The sequence below is a fragment of the Harpia harpyja genome, chromosome 6, assembly GCF_026419915.1.
Source record: "Harpia harpyja isolate bHarHar1 chromosome 6, bHarHar1 primary haplotype, whole genome shotgun sequence".
In the NCBI taxonomy this organism is placed as follows: Eukaryota; Metazoa; Chordata; class Aves; order Accipitriformes; family Accipitridae; genus Harpia; species Harpia harpyja.
The window spans coordinates 7,506,815-7,527,835 of NC_068945.1; the positions used below are offsets into that span (position 1 = coordinate 7,506,815).

Below are 21,021 nucleotides of genomic sequence, written 5' to 3' on the forward strand. Positions count from 1 at the left end.
CCACTGGGCAGTGGGTTCACGTTTCCCTTAGCCTTCCCTTTTTGCTGGTGATGTACTCATAGAAACTCTTCTTACTGACGTTCACATCCCTTGCTAGCTGCAATTCCAGCTGAGCTTTGGCTTTCCCAAACATGCCTCCATGTTCAGGTAGTGTCTTTTGCCCAAATAACCCATCCCTGCTTCTATCTTTTTTGTGCTCCTTACTGTGTTTGTGCCTGGTCAGAAGTTCCCTTTTCATCCATGCTGGACTTCAGCAATGTTTGCTCAACTTTCTGCATGTTAGAATGGACTATTCTTGTGCTTTAAGGAGATTGACTTTGAAGCTCTATGAGCTCTCCTGATTTCCTTTGCCCTCCAGGGCAGTCTTCCGTGGGTTTATGATGAGAATATCCCTGAACAAGCCAAAAGGTGCTTTCCTGAAGACCAGGGTTTGTAACTCTGCTTGTCTCACTTCTGTGAGGATTTTAAACCCAACAATCACATGGTCACTGCAGCCAAAGCTGCCCTCTCCTTGACCCTCACATCCTCAACCAATTGTTCCTTGTGTGTGAGTAACAGGTCCGTCGGCGCATCTCAGATCACCTGCATTAAGAACACAGTCCAGAAATCTTCCAGAATGCTTTTGCCACTTCAACAGATGCTGAGGTGACTGAATTACGCCATGAGTATCAGGGCCTTCAGGTTATGGTGACTCTTCTCTGCTGTACCTAATTAAAACCCCTCTTCACTACGTTAGCAAAGCTCTTTGCAAACACTTTTGCGCTGCTTCATCAGATGGATCCTGTTTCTGCTCAGCAGTTCTTGTTCCTCATCCTACATTCGTAGAAGCCATAGCTCGCTCTGTAGCTTCAGCCAGGTATGGATCCATTGGATGCATCATCTCCAGCTGAGTCTTTTCCCCTCAGTGAAGGGGTTGAGGAGAACATGGCCTGGGCCCCCACACTCTACATCCTTATCCCAGAGCACATTGTCTTCTGTCTCCTTAGCTGGTGCTTTTTTATCTCCAACCCTCCATCATCTCTTCATGGCTTGATTCTGTGGTCTGTCCTTTGTTTTCCCATTCTGGTAGCCCTGAGAATCTACATGTGCTGGGAACTTGATGACCTGCTGATATAGGTGACATCTTTATATCCTTTCTTCTGCAATTTCTTCCTTCTAGTGCTTCTGTACCCACATAGGCCTATTCATTCCCCATTCATAGCAAACTTGATGTTTCTGTTGTACATGTGTATGTGTGCAGACCCAAGCTGGTGTCCCTGCAGTTCTGCAGGCTGCACAAGCAATCTCAAGGTTTCTAGCACAACTCTCCAGTGATGTGCCCACATAGAAATCCGAGATAGATAATGCCTATTATACTATCCTTCCTGCCCTCTGTACTAGCTCATGCGAGTTACTGCAACTTAACCAAACCATGGCAGTTTGTAGCATTTATAGAAAGTGAGAGCCCATGTATTGTATGAACCTGGAAGATGAACTTCCTTTTCTTATTTAGAGATTTATCTTTCCATGGTCCAATAGCATCTAGTGCTATTGGCAGAATTTACTCTCTGGGTAAGTAGGGCATTCTAGTCCCCAAGCATGCTTGTTCTGTCTCAGCACAAAACTGACATAGAGATCACTCAAGAAATCCAAAATCTTGCAGCTTTGTCTTTGGGAATGTAGCATTTTTTAATATATTTTTGTATATATTTATATAATTGCAGATCAGCTGAATGTTCATGAAAATAGCTGGAAACAAAATTTTTTTTTTTTTTTTTTTTTGCTTGGCAGGAAAATGGAACTCAAGGCAATTTTTCCCAATTTAACCTTCCAGACAGTCTTCCTGAAAGTGATAGCAGAGCCCAGACAAAACCATCAGAACTGGAAAGCACCAGCATCAGTGTCAAACTGCCTATGACAGCTTCAGGTAGAATATAACAGAACATGCTGAAAAGACTGGAGTGACGGGCTGCCTGCACAGATAAGGAGTGTATGCAGTCAGGATACTTGGTGACCAGAGGTCCCATGCTAAATGGTCACTGAAACATTTAACAAACAATTTGGAGGACAGCAATATGGATGGGCTCAGTGATTTCTGAAAGTCCTACTTGGGGACGTACGCAATAGGAGAATGAACAGACTAACGCAAATATATAAATAAGAGAAGTATGCCTTATACAAAAGAATGTATATTTGTCTAAGACTTGTGACAGGTTAGGTAGGTGACAGCAATATTCTATTACAGTGATAAAACACTTTTCCCACTTGCTTGTAGCTGTGTCACATTTTATCTATGTGGGCTAAATTGCATTTTGGGAGTTCTCAGATCTAGAAAGTTTCTGGCAGAGTTAATCTATTTTTAGAAGGAGTCTAGGAAAAAAAAAAAAGTAGTGGCCTTTTGCTTTGAAGTGATTTAGCATCCCTGCATTAGTGGATGAAGATCTGCCACCGCTCAACAAAACACCCACATGTGTGCCTAGAGAACACGTTGATTTGTAATGCTACCGTCTGATTATTTATCTAGATTTAAATGATATAAGTGGAGGTGTTAGGGTAGCTGAAATATTTCTATGCAGGAAGAATCAGAACTAGGAGAACAGCAGATTTGGGCCCCATTTAATTCCTAACCTCATGCATCTAAACTTGGCATTTTCTATCAGAAAAACAAGTACTTGAAAGCTTTGGTTAACTAAAGCTTACTGCCATTTTATAAACATGACAATCAAACCAATAAAAACATACAATTTTTTTTTATGTAAGCTATGAAGCTTGCTGAAGCAGATAGACAACAGATGGGATTTTCAAAAACATCTAGGTACATAACTGCTCAGAATGAAATAATTTTTACCTAAGCTCTCTTAAAAGTCTTGCTAACAGATGATGAATGCTTTGTTGAACATAACACTGTAAGTCAGAGAAAGAAAGAAGAAACATAAATGTGTGCAAAATGTCAACACTGTAGAATCACAGAAATGTTGGTTGGAAGGGACCTCTAACAGCCAGCTACTCGGTCTCCTGCTTGAAGTGGCATGGTCTACCGTAAAATGTTCCATTGTAAAAGCAATCTGCCATCAGATTTCTGACATTTTATTGATTTTTGGTTTTATATTCTTGTTTTCTGATTTAGAAGCCTTGAAAAATTTTAGAAACCAGTTAACAGTCTATGAGCAAAAAGAAATTTTCAATTATACAGAGCTATGGTTTCTTGGGCTGGAAGCTAAAAAGATTGAAGGTTTGCCTGAAACCCAGAATAATAATTGTTACGATGATGAGCATGGCTCCTACTTAAAGGTAAGTGGAAAAATTATGGTATTCATTTTCAGCTCAGTAAGTTTGTAGTGACTGTCTGCCAACTCTTAAGTGATCTATGTGAGATAAATGTTGTTTCTAGAAGATAAATATTCACATGGTGAAAACATTAGTACCAATCACTTTAAAGCTCAACAGAGAATCCTAAAGGGAGACCCATTTTGCATCTCATTCAGGACTGATGCAAGGTAGGTGGATTAATGAAGCAAGCACTTGTTATTTTCTGTCGCCCTTGTTTAATGTAGACTTCACTTGCTACCAGTCCAACGTCTTTCATAGACAGTAAACTCACACACACATGAACTGCTTCAAAGCCTGATCGTTGTTGTACTATTTGAATCTGACCTATTTGTTTCCTTTCGAAGGTTTTACATGACCATATTGCATACCGATATGAAGTGTTGGAGGTCATTGGGAAAGGGTCATTTGGGCAGGTGGCTAAATGCTTGGATCATAAAACCAATGAATTAGTGGCACTGAAAATAATAAGAAATAAGAAAAGGTAAGACATCTGTTGACTTTAAAGCAGTACAATCAGCTCTTTGTTATATAGGCAGTGACAATCTGGGATAACGTGAACAAAGCAAAATCAAAGCCCCTGTACATCAGACTTTCATTAAACACAGTGGGAACAGAGTGAGGAAAGGTGATGTCAGGGACTCAGAATTGGCCTGGACCCAGTGGAGACACAGTCTATGAAAGCAGGCACAGTTTTTCCAGACTTACAAGGAGGTCTCTGTATCAGCGACACCGTTAATACACAGCCCCGGTAACCAGCCCTGCATGACTGAGAGCTAAGAGCCTACCTTCCCCCACAAGACTCCAAAACCACAGGAATATGCTGGGAGGCTCCAGTCTCTCATTTTAACATGAAAAATTCTACACTATGGTCCTAAGCAACCTCTTCTTGTTATGTGACTGGTTACAAATTTTCAGTTGAGTTTAGCTTGAACCAGAGTCAATGAAGCAGATGAGAACGGTGCTGTTGACTCCAGAAACAGAATTTCAGCTGTTTAGTTTTCCCCTCAGTGAACACTAAATGTAAAGATGCTCTTCAAAACTGACTGTCTTACTGTGGTAGTTGTGAAATACGGCCCTGTTTGGGTAAACAGAAGCACTCCTATGGACCTTGAGAGCACTAGGATTTTACTCTGGATTCTCGTTTGAAATTTTTTCATTAAAACGTTTTTTCAGACAAGTCAAAATTATACTCTTAAGTGTTACGTAAGGCCAGTATATTTAGGCTAGGAAACAACATAATGAATCAAAGTTACAGTAGCTAACAGGGGTGAATGGTAAATTTTTAATCATTGTCCCACATGGTGAGTTTACAGTAAGATTGTGGCATTTATAGCATTTGTATTTCTACAAACGCTAGACTGTGTTAATGTTACTATTCCTATGTCATGTGATGTTTTAGATTTCACAGCCAGGCTTTGGTAGAAGTGAAGATCCTTGATGCTCTCCTGAAGAAGGACAAAGACGATACTCACAATATCATCCACATGAAGGAATACTTCTACTTTCGCAATCACTTCTGTATTTCCTTTGAACTGCTGGGGTAAAGTATATTTTCCTTTACACAAATCTTAAGGAGCATTGTAGATCTTGTGCCTTACAAGCTTTAATTTTTATGCCTTCTTTGGAAGAATTTGCAGCTCAATGTTAGAAGAAAGGAATACTGTCTAAATAAAGACTGCATAACTGAGCCTTTGATCACCAAAGGTGAACTGAAAAGGGCCCCGTTCAGACTTCACACAGACAATGACATGATCCACCCTTATTTTCTGTGCTTTGTGTTGAAGTCTTCTTCCCTGAAAGACCTATGGGGAAAAGAGTAAAACAATGAATTCAGGACTGGTAAACTTCAGGGTATATAAATATGAATAATATTAAATAATTTAAAAGGATAGCTTCTTCTTGCTTTCTATGAACCTGTGCTGCAGGATACATCTTAGGAGGAATTTTGGAGAAATTTTATAGAAGTCAGATCATTTTATTCACCAGCCTCCTTGTAATCAGGGCATTAAACTGGAATTATGGAGGTTACCCACAGTTCCCCATCCTTTAAAGTAAAGCCCCCTACTGCTGCACGTGTTATAGCCCTTGCTGAAGATTCGTCATCATATGGAAGGCTTGACCTCAAAGAGACCTAAATTCATCATGTTGCTGCACGTGAGTCTGTCGCTCACAGACACACAGGGGTAAGAGTTGACTCCTCTCCAGAGAAGACACAGACCAGTCTTTTCAGAAAGCTTCTATGGAAACTCATAGGAAAATGTTCACGGGATAGCCACCGTGTTCAGCTCTACAGAAGGGTTGAAGACTGGTTGTCATATAAAATTCATTGCCTGGTGAAATTTGCATTGCTTCTAAAATACAGTGAAAACCCCTTAATTTGTGAACTCTCTTCCCCACCAAGTCCTGGTAACTTCATTTACTTCTGAAGGAACGGGCCGTGCCTGACAGCAGCGGCCGCACGAGCAGCGAAGGCAGAAAGCTGCCGTCGTCGGTGTCCTCGCAGGCGCCCGCGGTCCTGCCGAGGACACCTCCTGAGGTCGCGCCGCTGAGGACACGCTCGTGCATCCCTTCCGTGGCTATTCCCTCCTCCGAAGAACGACCGCGCTCGGCACTTGTCAGGGCGCAGACCAGGCTGGGGGGGTCCCCGGGGCTCTGGCACTGGGAGCTATGGGGGCTCCCTGGAGTCCGTCAGGGCAGGGCCTGGCAGCCAGGAGCAGGGCAGCCGGGGGGGGCACTGGGGGTAGCCCCGGCCCTGGGTGCGGGGATGGATGGGCCAAGGCTGGGCTGGGCGGCGGGCCTGCGGGTGGGCTGGGCTGGGCTGGGCCCCTAGCAGGGCTGTGGGGAGCCGGAGACCAGCCCTGCGGTGGGGTTGCTGGAGCAGGGGCTGACGGCCCTGGGGGGGCTGAGGCGGGGTGCTGGGGCGTGGGTAGGTGGGGGGAACCCCCGGCTGCCGGGCAGGGCCGTCGGGGCCCTGGGGGTCTGAGGGCAGCGTTCACGTGTTGCCAGCCGCGGTTGGCAGAAGTTAGCAACATGGTGTAATGCCCTGCTGGGAGGAGGTAAGAGGTGATGGTGGCAGGAGGGACATAAAAACCTAACGAGACCTGAATTTGTGGGGGTGTTTATCTAGAAAGATTTACTGCTGATTAAAGACTCTTTAGATGAAAAGGATTTACACAAGGTGCCAAAGCAAAGACAAACGAGAGCGAAAGGAGACTGAAGAAAATTTATTTCTCGCAGTTCCTGGATGATAGTTGTTCTTGGTGAAAATCAGCACAGCTGCGTAACATAGCACAGAGTTTAGCAAGCAAGCAAGTCTGCTGACATTATGACTTCTTTAGATCTGGAGGCTTGGGGAGATGTTTGTGCAGATTACATGTAGAAGAGCATTCCCAAGGAGGAAAACGGCTAAGTCATTTTCTTCTGCATGCGTCCTCCCTCATGTAGGAAGACAGGCTAAATACACTATAAACTAATCATGCCTTTAAAAGTAAGTTCCCTAATCTCTTTTTTGCATTCTGTCTTCTTCTTCTTCCACTCCCATAACCCCCGCAGAATAAATTTGTATGAGTTGATCAAAAAGAACAATTTCCAAGGTTTCAGTTTGTCTTTAATTCGACACTTCACTCAGTGTGTGCTCAGATGTTTACAAGTGCTCTACCAGGAAAGAATCATTCACTGTGATCTGAAGCCTGTAAGTACAGTCATTTCATAACCTGTTATTCTGTACAGAATACATTAGCTTCATCCTATTTTTTATTGATTGAGAGGAACTCTCAGAAGAATCCTTAAAACCCAGTGGGGTATTTGTACAGAAGCTATCATTTATTTCAGACTGTGTTAGTACTAGAGTCGAGTGATTCTTTCTGTTGATTCAGTTCATTCACTGCAGTATTATACGAGATTATCTTGTTGCCAAAACCTATGCAAGTATGAATCAATTTCAGGTAATGACTTTTTGCTTAGAGAAAGAAAAAAGTACTTGTGAAATTAAGTATTTCAATATGGGGGATATTATAATGCAAGGAGATATTCACAAGGCAGTCTGTTTCAGGTTATCCTGTTAAGTCTATTTAATTTCATATGCATAACGATAAACTTAAGTAGCCTAGTAAATGACAAAGCAATTCTACAGTACAGTATTTAGGGTGCTCACCTGTTTCTGGAGGAACATATGTGATCCAGTTCCTGCTGCTATATCTGCTAATCATTCATGCTAGGTGAAACATTTCCATTCTCCTTAAGCCCCAGTCAATTTTTTTTGCAATTTTCTGAGATTTCTGAAGTATTTTAATTCTGTTTTCATTTCAGGTGAATGTTTCTCTTGATTTCTTTTTCAAAACTGCAAATGAACCAATAAATAAATAAATAAATAAATAAGCTCTCAAGTAAAAATGCTAAGGATGAAATTCTGCTCTGACTTTGTGTAATGTATCTTGACTCAGAAGTCTGAAGGATCACATACTGTCTGTACCTATTGTCTTGCCAACATCTTTGCCAGACCAATTTTCAGTGAGAAGTGAGGTTTGCCAGATGATAATCAAAATATCTTAATCAGAAACAGTTAGCCCAATGGGAAATCTGTTTCCAGGCAGCCACTGACAAGGAATGAGGTTGGCAAGATGAACGAGTGCAGTCTGTATTTAAATAGAGTAACGTATTAGTGAACATTTAGTGAGTTAACTAAGAGAGAATTTTGTTCTCATTCTACAATTGTACAGTTTCATGAATTTAATTTATGTTGCCTGAAACTTGCATCTATTATTCCATCTGCCTCCTATGATATTTCTCAACATAAGGTAGAGTATGGAGTTTCTCTGGACTTAATGCTAGGTAATCACTAGCTCCAGCACCTGGTTTTGCAGTTAATTCGCTCCCTTGCATTTTGAGAGATTTGGTATTAGTGACAGAGTCCTATCATGAGCATGAAGGGATAGCTAGCTGCAGAGAGAGGATGCTTCTTTCCATAACAGAACCAAGAGCACGTGGGTAGTGGAAGTCAGACCTTGCCTTGACTTTCAGCAGCAGCAGCTTCTCCCTCCTGTCACACACAATATTTCCTTATGAGTCCACTAATTACCCAAGAAACTACTTTGTCATTATTTGGCATCAACCTGGGAACTGCTCAGTCCTTCAAAGCTTTGATGTATAATCACTTTAAAACTGGTTGATAAAGGTAGCCATCTCTCTGCTGAGAAGTAGAGAAGACTGTATGATCAGAAAGGAAATCAAAGGAAATCTTTGATTTAGATAGATTTTTAATGAGGATACAATTCAACTCTGCAGAAGAGAGCTAATAGGCTATGTTTACTCATCAGTGCAAATATGCCTGAGCGAGCTGTTTAAGAATCACTTCTCAAGCTGGAATTGTAGGCACACAGTGCTGTGCCCATCTGCACCCAGTTAATAATCCATAGGACCCTACCATCTCCGTTCATCACTACCTTGGGATCTCTGCATCGCACAGCTGAGAGGTGGAGAGAGGGAGATGCTTACAGAGAGTCTGGAGAAAGTTGAAAGCAGTGGAAGGAAGAACTGTGAAGTACGACTCGTTCGTGGGGCAGGGGCTTTCTGTGGTTACAAAAGGATGGTTCTGGTTAATTTAGCACAGCATGCAACCAGATGCAGTTTGCCTTTTACTAGCTTAACCACAATGAGTATGGGGAACTCGCTCCGCTCACACGGCAAGCGTTCTCACTGGCTGCTGCCTTCACAGCACCACACACTGCACAGTGCAGTGGCTTGGCTTGTATGTGAGGCACTGGTGTCCCTGTCTAGCTAACCTTCAAACTGGGTGTCTTTACAAATCTCCCCTCTGCTTTGGTTAATTGCACATTATCGGATGCCTACTCATGTTAGCAAATGCATTCCCAAGGAAGTTGTATTTTGAAGCTTTTATTATGCAGATAATTGTAAACCCAATGTGTTATTCATTGCTTGTTTTCCAAAGTGTTCGCTAACCTAATGTGATGTTAAACCCCTTTTTTCCCTGTGATTTTTTTTTTCTCTTTAGGAGAACATATTATTATACCACAAAGGCCAAGGTTCAGTTAAAGTTATTGATTTTGGATCAAGCTGCTATGAACACCAAAGAGGTTTGCAGAAAAGTCAAGTTGATGTAATTTTCTTAATAAGCTTTCTTAATTTTAAATAATGTGGAAAAACTATTTCTTTGATTGAGCTAATATAGTGACCTATGCCCCTAATTACAATCTGATGAACTGTTCAGCCACTGGTTGTGGAACAAATACTGGTAGGAGACAAGTAAGCTATTACCGTGCTTTTCCTTTGTCCCAAGCCTGATCAGCTCCTCTACTCCTGTTGAAATCAGAATTGCATTTGCAAGAGTGGTTAGCTGAAGTAGGCCTATGAGAATAATCCCAATACTTCACTTAACAAGGGGTTTATCTGGTCCAGAGAGCCTTTCTCAGTGGGATGGTTAAATTATAATAGGCACTTTTTGGATGAATACAACAGGGTAAATGGGAGCTATGCTTTTAGTTTAGAAAGTCTAAGGTCAGTTTTATTTTTTTTCTATTGAGGATTTAAGTAGAATATGCAGGAGATAACAAGAACAAAATTTGTAAAGGAGAAATGAATGTATAAAAATCCACCTAACAATAAATCTTAACATTAATAGACATATTGTAAAGCAAGAATGATATCATCATCAGGAACGTAAATATCATCTGTTAAAAAACCCAAACACAACAACAAAAAAGCAAAACCCAAGAAAGAAACCTGCACTGCATTTTATTAACTTAGAAAAACAAAACTAGTCTTAAATGGCTCATATTTTTCCTACGGAAGATTGTTATTTAAGCTGAGCCAAACCTACATTTTGGGATTCAGACCATTAGATTTACATCCCAGTTTTGTAGGAGTGCATAACCACTTTAGGTTTGCCCATGTTTGAATAGAATGTAATCTGAGATGCTGCCTGAAATATTTGCAGAGAGTAACAAATTGAAACACAAAACAAGTGAAAAGAAAGATGGAGCATGACTGAGGAGACTCTGTCAGCTGAAACAAGAATTGGTACAATCCTTAAAGTGGTACAGGATTAGAGAGTAGAAAACAAGAAGTCAGCTATTTATTTGTGACAAGAATGACAAAAAGCAGACAACAGTTATGCAGTTGGTTAAATTCACAAGGGCACAGATTGCCACCAATGGCAACTGGACAGATTTGGTGAGATCACGTACGGTGCAGCACTTAGTTTTCAGGGCGCTTTCCTTCCAGAAAGATGTTGAATATGTGGGGATGCAAAGAAGTGCAGAAATATAAACAAAGTGACCATCAGAGAGATAAGGAATAAGAAAATAAAAGAGCTTGCATGCTGTAACCTTGTTCAGTTGTCTGAATGACAAGAGGTGAAAGAATTCGTCTACTCACTATGCTGAGTCCCAATCTTGGAATGAGATCTTTTGACATCTGCTGTGGGGCTATAATGCGTTAACGGGGAAATCAGAAGGCAGTAGGAGATTTTCCCTAGGTGTCAGTGAAACCAGTATTTCCTACAGTGCAAGCCTGTGATAATGAAGAACTATTGATTGATGCAAGGGGAAGCCCTCCAAATTGAAAAATGAACATGGAGTAAGCTGAATCACAGCTTTAGTAGAATTATTTCTTTCAGGGAAGCTTGTTGAAGAATAATTTCCAAATGGAATAGTGGAAAGCATATCACCCATTGATTTTAGGATGGGATTAGAAAAGGTTTTCAGAGCCTCTGTGAGCAATCCCTCAATGTCAGCTAATGGATAGAGTAGATATATGATGCCTGAACATGTATTTCACTTTTCTGTGAAATCTGGAATCCACGTTTCTGTCCCAATTATGATATTTTGTTTCTTGTCTAATTTTCTTTTTTGATATAGTGTACACCTATGTTCAGAGCCGGTTTTATCGCTCGCCTGAAGTGATTCTTGGTCATCCTTATGCTATGGCTGTTGATATGTGGAGCTTAGGCTGTATCATAGCTGAGCTTTACACAGGCTACCCACTGTTTCCAGGGGAAAATGAAGTTGACCAACTTGCCTGCATCATGGAGGTAACTTTTGGGATTGTCTTTTGAATTGCATACTTATTTGATAAACTACACTGCCAGCAACAAAGAGAAATCTCAAGAGATAATGAAATATAATTGGCTATGGGCTGGCTTTTTAGAGGAAGGTTTATTACAGCCAAAGGGCTCTTTGAGAGGATGGGTTCTAATGCAAAACTGTTATTTTCGTTTTATGTCCCAAACACTGCTTTGTACACTCACTGTCTTCCTTCTGAAGGAAACATATTTTAAACTGGTCAGAACTTGTACAGAGAAGTTAGAACAGAAGCATGTCTAAGGGGAAGGAAAAACAATCCAAATTATAACAGGCTCCTCTTCTCTTAGAAATCAAATATGCGTTGGTCAAATTGGTTCTCTTTAGTCCAAACTCTTGCTGAAAGAGAGATTTTTCTAGCATTTGAGGAGTCAGCCGTGGCTTTGTCCAGCAAATCTGGAAAACCTCAAAGGCTTGAGTACAAACCCACTGGGTGACCTGCTCAAGTGCTGCTCTACTCTCCTGGTGAAAAAGTTTTTCCTAATAGTCACCCTGCACTTCTCAAGCCACAACTTGTGGATGTTGCCCCTTCTTATATTGTCTGCCCCTACAAAGGGGTTTGGCTCTATCATCTTTGTAAATGTTTTTCAAAGAGTTTTGTGTACTGTGATATCTCCAGTCCCGGATCACCTACCCAGTGCAAATGTTACAGTAGGTGCAAAACTGACCTATGAAAGCAAGTTAGTTACTTACTCCATACCAATCACTAAACTGCAACCTGACGTTGAACTCAGGCCCAGGTTCTGATCCTTCTAGTGCCATGCTAGTTTGTATAAGATTTTTCAGTCAGAATCTCTCCATGTGACCTCCTAAACAGCTGTCATTAACAGAGATGCTTGTTCTTAGAGGCTTCTGTGGTAGTGAAGATCCCCGTGTCATCCTTTATAAGATCACATTTTGTGTGTGCAGACAGCTCTGAGGAATCCCTCAATTCCTTCCACAATAAATAGCACAAGAGGAAATGGTTTGTAGACATTTCACAGTGAATTGCAACATTCAACTTCTTTTCAAATGGAGGGTGAAATACCACAGATCTCCTGATAGTTGTTATGTATGTTTATGAAATGAGGAGTAACTCCATTAATTCATTTTCTATGTTGAAGGTATTGGGTCTTCCACCAGCTGATTTTATCCAGGCTGCATCAAGGAAGAGAACATTCTTTGGTAACTGCTTCAGATTGTTTGTCCTTGCCGGATTCCTTCCTGCTAGTTAACCACTAGTTAATAGCACTGGTAGAGAGTAGGGCCAGAGAACCTTAGCTGCTTCTTAGCTGACAAAACTTCTTTCAGGAAGAGGTATTGAGGAGAAGCAGAAGGGTAACATGAGGCCTACAAATGAACCTGGTGCTGTGCTCTTCATGTCTTATGGGCCTCTCATTGCCAAGGTGATAGAGAAGGGATTGGGAAATCCATTCCACTGTCACTTCTTAAAAAATATTATTGCTAAAAGTGACACAGTGGGCTTTGGGAACTAATTTACATTAAGTTCATTCTTCTGTGTATAATGTGGTTTTGGAAATTACACAAGATGACAAAAAAACACAGTGTAGGATGCAGTCGCCAGGATGTAACCAATTTTGTTTGCCACAACACTGGCAGACTATCAGTCCAACAGGGCAAAACCGGAGTTAGTGGGATGGATATGGGTACTGGTTTTGCAATTCTCTTAAATATTTGGTGAGGATTTTTAACATAATTTTTTGAGCATATCTTTCTTTTTTTTAAGATTCCAAAGGTTTTCCTAAATCCATAACTAACAGCAAGGGAAAAAAGAGATGTCCAGACTCCAAGGATCTAAGCACAGTGCTGAAAACCCATGATGCTGGTTTCTTGGACTTTCTGAAAGGATGTCTAATGTGAGTTCATAGTTTTGACTTATATGCAGCAGGCTAGTTTTGGCTTTGCTTTCATTCTCTTGTGCCTTTAAAATCTTTGTATCTGTTGGGTTTGTTTGTTTTTTCCACATAATAGCACTTGGATAACTATTACTATTATTCATAGCTTATTGCAGGTAAAAATCAATGCACAGAAAGACTATATGGGATTAGTCCAAGGAACAAAAGAAAGCTGACATCATCATATCTAAAACCAGATCTTCTTCTGATGATGGAGACTAAACTCTAAATGTTTTTTACCCATTGAGGCCTTTGTATGAAATCCTTTCTGTTTTATCAGATAAAGGTTCATTCAGGTAACATAGGTAATGGCAATGCACTGTCCCAAGGCAGTGCATATCTGGAGATCAAAGTTTGGTTTTGCACTTAAATCTAACTCCCACTCTGGTGGGAAGAAAGTCTTCCAATTTCCTCCAGCAGGAGTTGTATTTGGAGCTGACTTAGCTGGCTTGAAGGTCTTGAGTGTATTTTCTGTGCTAGGCCTTGGAAATGGCAATCAGGCAATACACTGTCGTATATGTATGAAAACAGTTCTGCTTCTTTGAATATCTGCTTACAAAGATTTGCTCTCTGCATGCACATTCCCTCAGATGAGATTAGACTCTTTTTAGTTCCAATACACCATACGCCTCCCCCTTAGCAGAGGATGAAAAGGCAAAGTACATTCAGCCATGTCTCCACCCCAGAATCAAAGGTATTGTTTCCTTGCTTCTCCTTGACTGTGGTGGTTAGCATGGAGAATTACTTAGCGCAGCTACCAGAGTGTTACCTTGTAGATTACATGCTGATTTAAGCCCTTTTTCTCTTTATCATAGTTATACTTATTTTTCATTGACAGCAGTCACATTGCACATTTCAAGAATTATTTGATAGACAGTATTTTTCTTGATTGGAATAGATTTTTATAAATCACCGGACCTCAGAAGGCCAGAAGGGTCTAATATGTCTCAGATCCTGTCATTTCTAGGATAAATTGTTGACTTTACTCCAGTCAAGGATTTTGCTATCATGACAAGTGGCCCACAGCTGTTTTCTTAAAGGAAACTGATTTGCACATTTTTGTAAACTGCTAAATGCAAATAACATGTAATTGTTAACTGCCTTCACACAAGGTAGAAATCCCACAGGTCCTCTATGCCAGGAACTTTTTACCTAGTATCACAGAATAATTTAGGTTGGAAGGGACCTCTGGAAGTCATCTAGCCCACCCTCCCACTCAAAGCAGAGCAAACTTGGAGCAGGTTGCTCAGGACCTTGTCTGGTCGGGTTCTGAGTATCTCCAAAGAGGAAGATCCACAGCCTCTTGGGACAACCTGCTCCAATAGCAAACCACACTCACGGTGAGAGCGTCAGCGGCAAAGTGTCTGTGTGTTTGTGTGGGGGAAGAGAGACGTGATTTAGTGTCACCAGCGTATCATCTGTGATCACAAAGTAAATGGCACTTTTTAATAAATGAAGTACTGTGGGAGAAGCAAACTATTTCATGGCTCAAACATGATCACGTGTCTTTTCCAAGGCGGTCAGGTCACTAAGGATTTTACAGGGTGGGACTCCACGGACCCTGCTGATGCGAGGTGTCATTTTACTAATAGGTCTTTTTGCTTGGGAGATGGTTACTAAAGAGGTTTTATTCATCCATCAAACTAAAAGACTGAGCGTGCAGGAACAAACTTTTGTCTGGTTGCTTTAAATACTTTAATACTCTTCAATAGGTGCAATAATGCTGTCGGGGTGAGCTTGGATCCTAATGTGTACCATGGTATGGCAGCAGAAGCTGGTTCCTTACTTTTTCCAGTGTTACCTGTATCTTATGCAAGGCTAATATTTTGTGTCTTATTTAGAGCTGACTGTAAGTTTCTTTCTAACAGTTCAGTAGTACTTTCCTAAAGAAATCCATGCTAACTTGTAGTTACATAAAAAAAAAAAAAAATCATCCCTCTGTTTCACAAGAAGGTTGCTTTTAATGTTCTCTGCTTGCTAAATCTGTATGAACCATTGATCCATTTTGGTTCGTTGGCTGAATCAGAACATTTAGAAAATAATTTCAGTGAAGCAAAAAAATTGTAAACAAGTCATTTCAGGTCACACAGGAAAAAATGTTTTATGTTGGGATTGTTAAATTTTCAAAGGAATGAAGTAAGGTTTGAAATGAAAACTCATTTTGATACAAAAAGAATTTTGTCTTTTTCATTTGCCAATCTGTGTCTGTCCAAAGCCGCCTGATATGTTTGCCATGATGTCACAAATAGTTTTGTTCAACTTGTAGAGACCTGTTTTGTGGATGAAAACATCAGACAAAAAAATAATTCACTCTGCTCTTGTGATGACAAGAATCTGCTTGTTTTCCTACATTATTCCTGTACAGCTCTGGACAGCACTGAGATTAGACAAATCAGAACGAAATAGTCTGCAACTGATATAGAAATTAGTAACAGAAATACTAGGTTTGATATGAATGCAGTACGAATGGAAATGTACGTGTGTTTTAGCACTGGAAGAAAAAGCAGAACGGGGTGGAAAGAATGGTACGTATTGGTAACAAAAAGGGCACTGCTTCCACCTGTAAAACTGGGGAGTGTGTTGTCTGTGTCACAGCCAGGAAAGCTGCACACTGGTGAGGCCACAGCACAGGTGACCAGCGCTGAAAAATCTCAATTGCATGGCAACAAGGTTGCAGAATATCACATATGCCCTTCAGTTTCCTGTTAGCCTGAAAGGAAAACAAACATATATTCCAAAATACAAGTTAAATCAGACCATGAATAGCTACCTTGCCTAACATTTATGGAGACTGAAGTCAGCAAAGTTCTGATCTGAAGCACCATGCCCAAACAGCAGGTGACTCCTAAAGGATGTAAAAGATCTGTCCAAAGACTAGTATGTCATCACCAATCAAGACGAACTCCAGAGATGTGATGATGACTCAGTAGCTGACAACCCTTGTCCTTTGCATGACACACAAGTGGTCTTGGCCAGAGCACTTGGTACTTGTGAGTATGTAGGTGGGAGAACTGAGTGAATGAAACCTGTGAGAGGATAAAGTCAATGTAGAGATTTTGCAAAAAAAAAAAATCACCTTTCATTTCCATAATAAGATCTCACTTGAGTTTTGTTACACAAAGTCTCTACAGTAGTTTCAGGTGCAGTTAAATTAGGGAAGACATATCTTTTAATGAATTACCCTATGTCCCATTTATGTTCCTTTTCTTGGAGCTTGCATTGTCAGAATGTGAAAACCTTGAAACAAATATTCAAATAACACCGTGAACTGCATATTAATAATGGTTTGATGCTGCAGAGGGTTTGATCAGCAAAGCACACAGTGCTGAAGTAAATAAAAAGTTTTGAAGGAAGGAGAAGATCACGTAAGATTTTTCCTTGCTTTCAATTAAAATTCTTTTGTTTCAAAAAATATCCTCATGACCTGACTTTCAGAAGACAATACTGAAACTTTTGACTTTTAAACTAATTTTCAGCTAGAAACAGTTGAATAACTATTTGTCTACCATGGATTTAAGGTGGGAACCTGCCCTGCGCATGACTCCCGATGAAGCAATGAAGCATGCATGGATCCAGGAACCAAAAATATACAGAGCAAAACAGAAAACACAGACTTCAAGGAAGCTGAGTGATGGCTTTTTATCTACACCAGAAAAGAAAAAAGAGAATATTCGTAAGCATGTGCTACCTGGAGAACTAAGTGCAGTTATAGCAGTGTTTGGTATTTCTTTATATTTAATATCATCTGTCTGAAGTAAGGTGAGGTGATAGTACACATTGTGCAGATAACGGATGGTCACTGGAATGTGCTGGATAGAGCCACTATTTCTCACTTCTCTAGAAACGCATTACTTGTGTTTTATAGCAGCTGCCAGCAAGAAGACTGGCAGTAATAAAGATTCACATAGAAATATCTTTTCCCTACTGACAGCAAAATAGTTACGGTATCTGACACCACACCATAGTGCACTTCCCTTTCAGAGCAAAAGAATGCATCAATGGTGGTTGTAAGATCCCAGACAAAATTTTCAACTGATATTTTGTGAATTTGTGGTGATCATGTGTTTATCTGCTGCTAAGATTCTGCAGTCTTACCCTATCATTTTATTTATTTATTATTGCAGAAAATATCTGGAAAGATACGGCTGACAAAGTGAAAAGTGAACTGGCTGAAAGACTGACTCCCACTGTGCCCTCCATAGGCACAACAGAAAATGATGTGCAGAACTCAAGGAAACATGTTATTCCAGAGAAACATTTGGAAACCCAAATGGAAAAGCCTATAAAAAATGATCAAGCAGAACACAGTGGTGAAACAGGTCTTCCAAAAAATTCTCTTTTTTTCCCACCAATTAAGTAATACAGAGCACAAGCGATGATTGATTCAGTTACATACCTGGTATAGTTTGTAGGTATTATTTGTACTCAGGAATATAAGGTCTATCTGTCTGTACTTGGGCTGTGCACATTGTAAGTATATTTAATTTTCATTTTACCCTGAAATAGTCCAGGCAACCAAAACAGAATATGTAAACCATTCCTTTGCCTCATCTACATCCTTGTGATCAGAGATCCTTCACAACCAGCAGCAATAAAATGGAGACTGTAGAGGTGGAGAGTGACTTATTCTTGATGTTATAATAGACTTTTGAATTTTAGATTTTCCTGGATCTAAAAGAACAAATGCACTGACTGAAGAATCTGAATCCTTTCACTTATATCAGCACAAATCAGGAATAATTCATGGATAGGATTACTGGATTTATTTCTGTATAAAAAAATAAGAGAAATCAAACCCAGCATCTTCACTTTCCTCCTTCTCTATCTCCCTCTTCTTTATAGTGAAGCACTAGAAGGAAACCATTGTCACACCTTCTTAGCAGATTTAGAAATGTAAATTATGTTCTTTAGCAGCAACAGAGAAGAGTGGTATTCTGGGCCCACTTCTGCAGGGACTCCATTCAGTATTCATATCAACAAGAAGGATGGATTAAAGCAAGCTGTTTTGATTCAGGAAAATTGTCTTCCACAGGAAGTTTAACTTAATAGTCTGAAAAAACCAGATTTTTATGATCCCTATGATTTATATGTTTAATTAATTTAAACATTTAGCTCTTTGGACAATAGACTGTCTTTTCATTGCATTTGTAGAGCAGCCACCTCATTATGACTCTTACACTTTACTGTGGCTTATAGATAGTACTGCAATTTAAAAGGAAATAATGAGGGAATTGTCCTACAAAATGCAGCTGCTACTGTAGCAGTGATATTGCAGTTGTCCCAAGAGAAATACGTGTTCGTAGGTGTTAAGAGTCACCATAACAGCAAACTCCCGCAGGCTCTTTGTGCAAAAGCAAAACCCGAAGGATATGAAAATGGTCCTCACACAGTTCTAATGTAACAGTGACTAAACAGGCCATCTGACAGGGTACAGAGGTGACTGCTCGACAAAAGGCCTATAGCAAGGTGTGCTCTCCTTCTGAACAGAAGGTTAATGCTAACAGTCACCTCAGGGAAAATGGGCTGCACAATGCAGCCTGACCATTCCCTTGGCTTCAGGCAAATCCTGGGACTCATGAAGAAACACCTGGAAGATGAGTGACCCAAGAAGGGCAATAGCCCATTATTGAGTGTAATTGAGCAGTGAATTATAAGGTTATTTTGGCAGACAACTATAATCCTGCTGTGATGCAGACATTACTGACAAGCAGGCCAGCTTGCAGTACCAGAATTGTCTGTATCTCTGCCTTCAGAGAGACTCCTTTGCAGCTGAACCCCCCTGGAGACTATAAAATGCTCCCATTCATCACCAGGATGATGTACCGGGAAAAGCGAGTGCTGTTATACATCGCATTTCAGTGATTGCACAGAATACCCAGGGTGGGTGAGCATCTTGCAGAATGTGAGCAGAGCCCTTACCGCATTTCACAGAGAAGTCCCACCCCTGGTGGGAGTTGAATGAAGGAATCAGGCTCATCGTCAGTTTTAGGGAATATTCAGATAGGTTTTTGCAGATATTTGGAAAATATTTTGGCTGTTTGTTTGCAAGTAACACAGAAGATAAGAAGCAAAGGGTTTATGTTTAAGTGCAAGGTTCAATGTGGACTAAGAACAGCAAGAGTACTTATCCTGCTATCACGTAACATAAAAGGTCAGATTCTTATACCCTTGGAACTATAATTTTTACCGTTTTGATTCAGTTGCTGCTCAGTCTCCATCTCTGTTGTGGTACATTCACTTGACTCCTTAGGCTGCTCCAAGTTAAAGTGATTATCTTCTCACAAATGTGCATTTGTGTATTTGTCTGCTCTACCTCAGAGGCAAAGTTTAGGGTCAATTATACCAAGTTGCTCTTGATGGTATTGCTTACTCATAATGAAGCTGTAAACCTCATTTGATATATGGGCTTGTGTGCTGAAGCCACATTTTCTTCACAATTAATACATCTCAATAGCTTTTTGTAGCAAGCAGCATCACATGCTGATGGGTTTTTCAAGGCACTGAGTGTTGAGGGAAAAGTGACAAAGTCACCTGAGACTGCAATTCAGTTCCATCATCCTTCTATTCACAGAAGGCAGATGGATGGCATTTCACCGGCGCTAGCTGGCTGCCACGTGTTTCCCGTCTTCCCTTCCTTGCTGACCTGCTGTTCCTTTTTAATTCCTTCAGCCTCAGCAGTGATTTCCATCTTCAAAATCTTTCCTAATAAGGGCTATTTTAGATAATTGTTGGATTTTTTTTTTTCAGAGATGACAGAAATAAATAGAAATGCCTTGGCAGAAAGATCTAGCCCTCAGATATCATCACTGCTTTCACATTCCTCTGCAGATACAAGTAGATCCATCAGATACAGGTAGCTTCCTCGTCTCTGTGCTACAGGGGACACCCTTCAAAATGTTGAGAAGAATCCTCTGACTCCCGCTCTGCTTGAGCCACCCGCAGACTGGTAACGGCACAAACTCATAGAGAAAAGAAAGTCTGAGTGATCAATTTACTTAATTGAAAAGCCCAAACCATGCATCATGTTTTGTTTCTGTATGATGTAGCGTCATTTTTTAACCCCATTTGCCAAGACAATGAGGTGGCCGCTTCCTTGTCTGTCTCTGCACATTGGTCTGCCTGTTTTCCAGTTGGTGTCCTCTTCCCCTGTTCGTTAGCTCTTCAACTTATTAACAGATATTAGGTGAGGTAGGCAGAGGAACAGGCTTCTCAAAAGTATTTGCTTCTGCATGCTACAGTTGACAGAGTGAGACCCTCTCAGTGTTACCAGTGAGGGAAAAGCAGGAGAATGTGGTTATGGTCAGTTCTACTGGCCCACTGAGCAGCATGAGAGTGCTGACTGCCCAGGGAGCACACGCCTGTTTCTGCATCGCTGTAAGGATGTGCTGCTCCTTGACCAGGAGCTGGGCCAAATAAAAGCCATTAGGGCATATGGGACATACAAGGAGCTGGGCATTTTACAGCAGAGATAACTGATTTGGGGTGTAAGGCTAGAAGGGCCATCATTCTAGGGAGAAGTGCTGGGAAATCCTGTCGTGTTGAAGAGAAGTTGCAGGAACCAGCACTGTTGCAACAGTGGATATTTACAGGAAGTCAGACACAAATCTTTAGGAAATCAAGCTGTATGAACACAAAGGCTCAGTAAACAAGCTGTTATACCTCTTCTGTCTTTGAAAACTCATTAAGAAAATGTTATCTGTAAAAAAAAATAATGATTATGC

At 40.6% G+C, this 21,021-nt stretch overlaps 1 protein-coding gene across 2 annotated transcripts in view; it reads left to right on the plus strand.

Moving 5' to 3' along the window:
- Positions 1-17,908, plus strand: part of DYRK4 (dual specificity tyrosine phosphorylation regulated kinase 4) — a 31,440-nt gene extending 13,532 nt beyond the window's left edge. For both annotated transcript variants that reach the window (XM_052788744.1, XM_052788745.1), the window contains exons 4-14: positions 1,771-1,906; positions 3,107-3,270; positions 3,654-3,790; positions 4,709-4,849; positions 6,862-7,000; positions 9,320-9,401; positions 11,184-11,356; positions 12,509-12,569; positions 13,132-13,261; positions 16,819-16,973; positions 17,425-17,908. In XM_052788744.1, coding sequence (XP_052644704.1) covers positions 1,771-1,906; positions 3,107-3,270; positions 3,654-3,790; positions 4,709-4,849; positions 6,862-7,000; positions 9,320-9,401; positions 11,184-11,356; positions 12,509-12,569; positions 13,132-13,261; positions 16,819-16,973; positions 17,425-17,660 — 1,554 coding nt within the window. In that variant the 3' untranslated portion in view covers positions 17,661-17,908. The remainder of the gene's footprint in view (positions 1-1,770; positions 1,907-3,106; positions 3,271-3,653; positions 3,791-4,708; positions 4,850-6,861; positions 7,001-9,319; positions 9,402-11,183; positions 11,357-12,508; positions 12,570-13,131; positions 13,262-16,818; positions 16,974-17,424) is intronic.
- Positions 17,909-21,021: the final 3,113 nt, after the last annotated feature.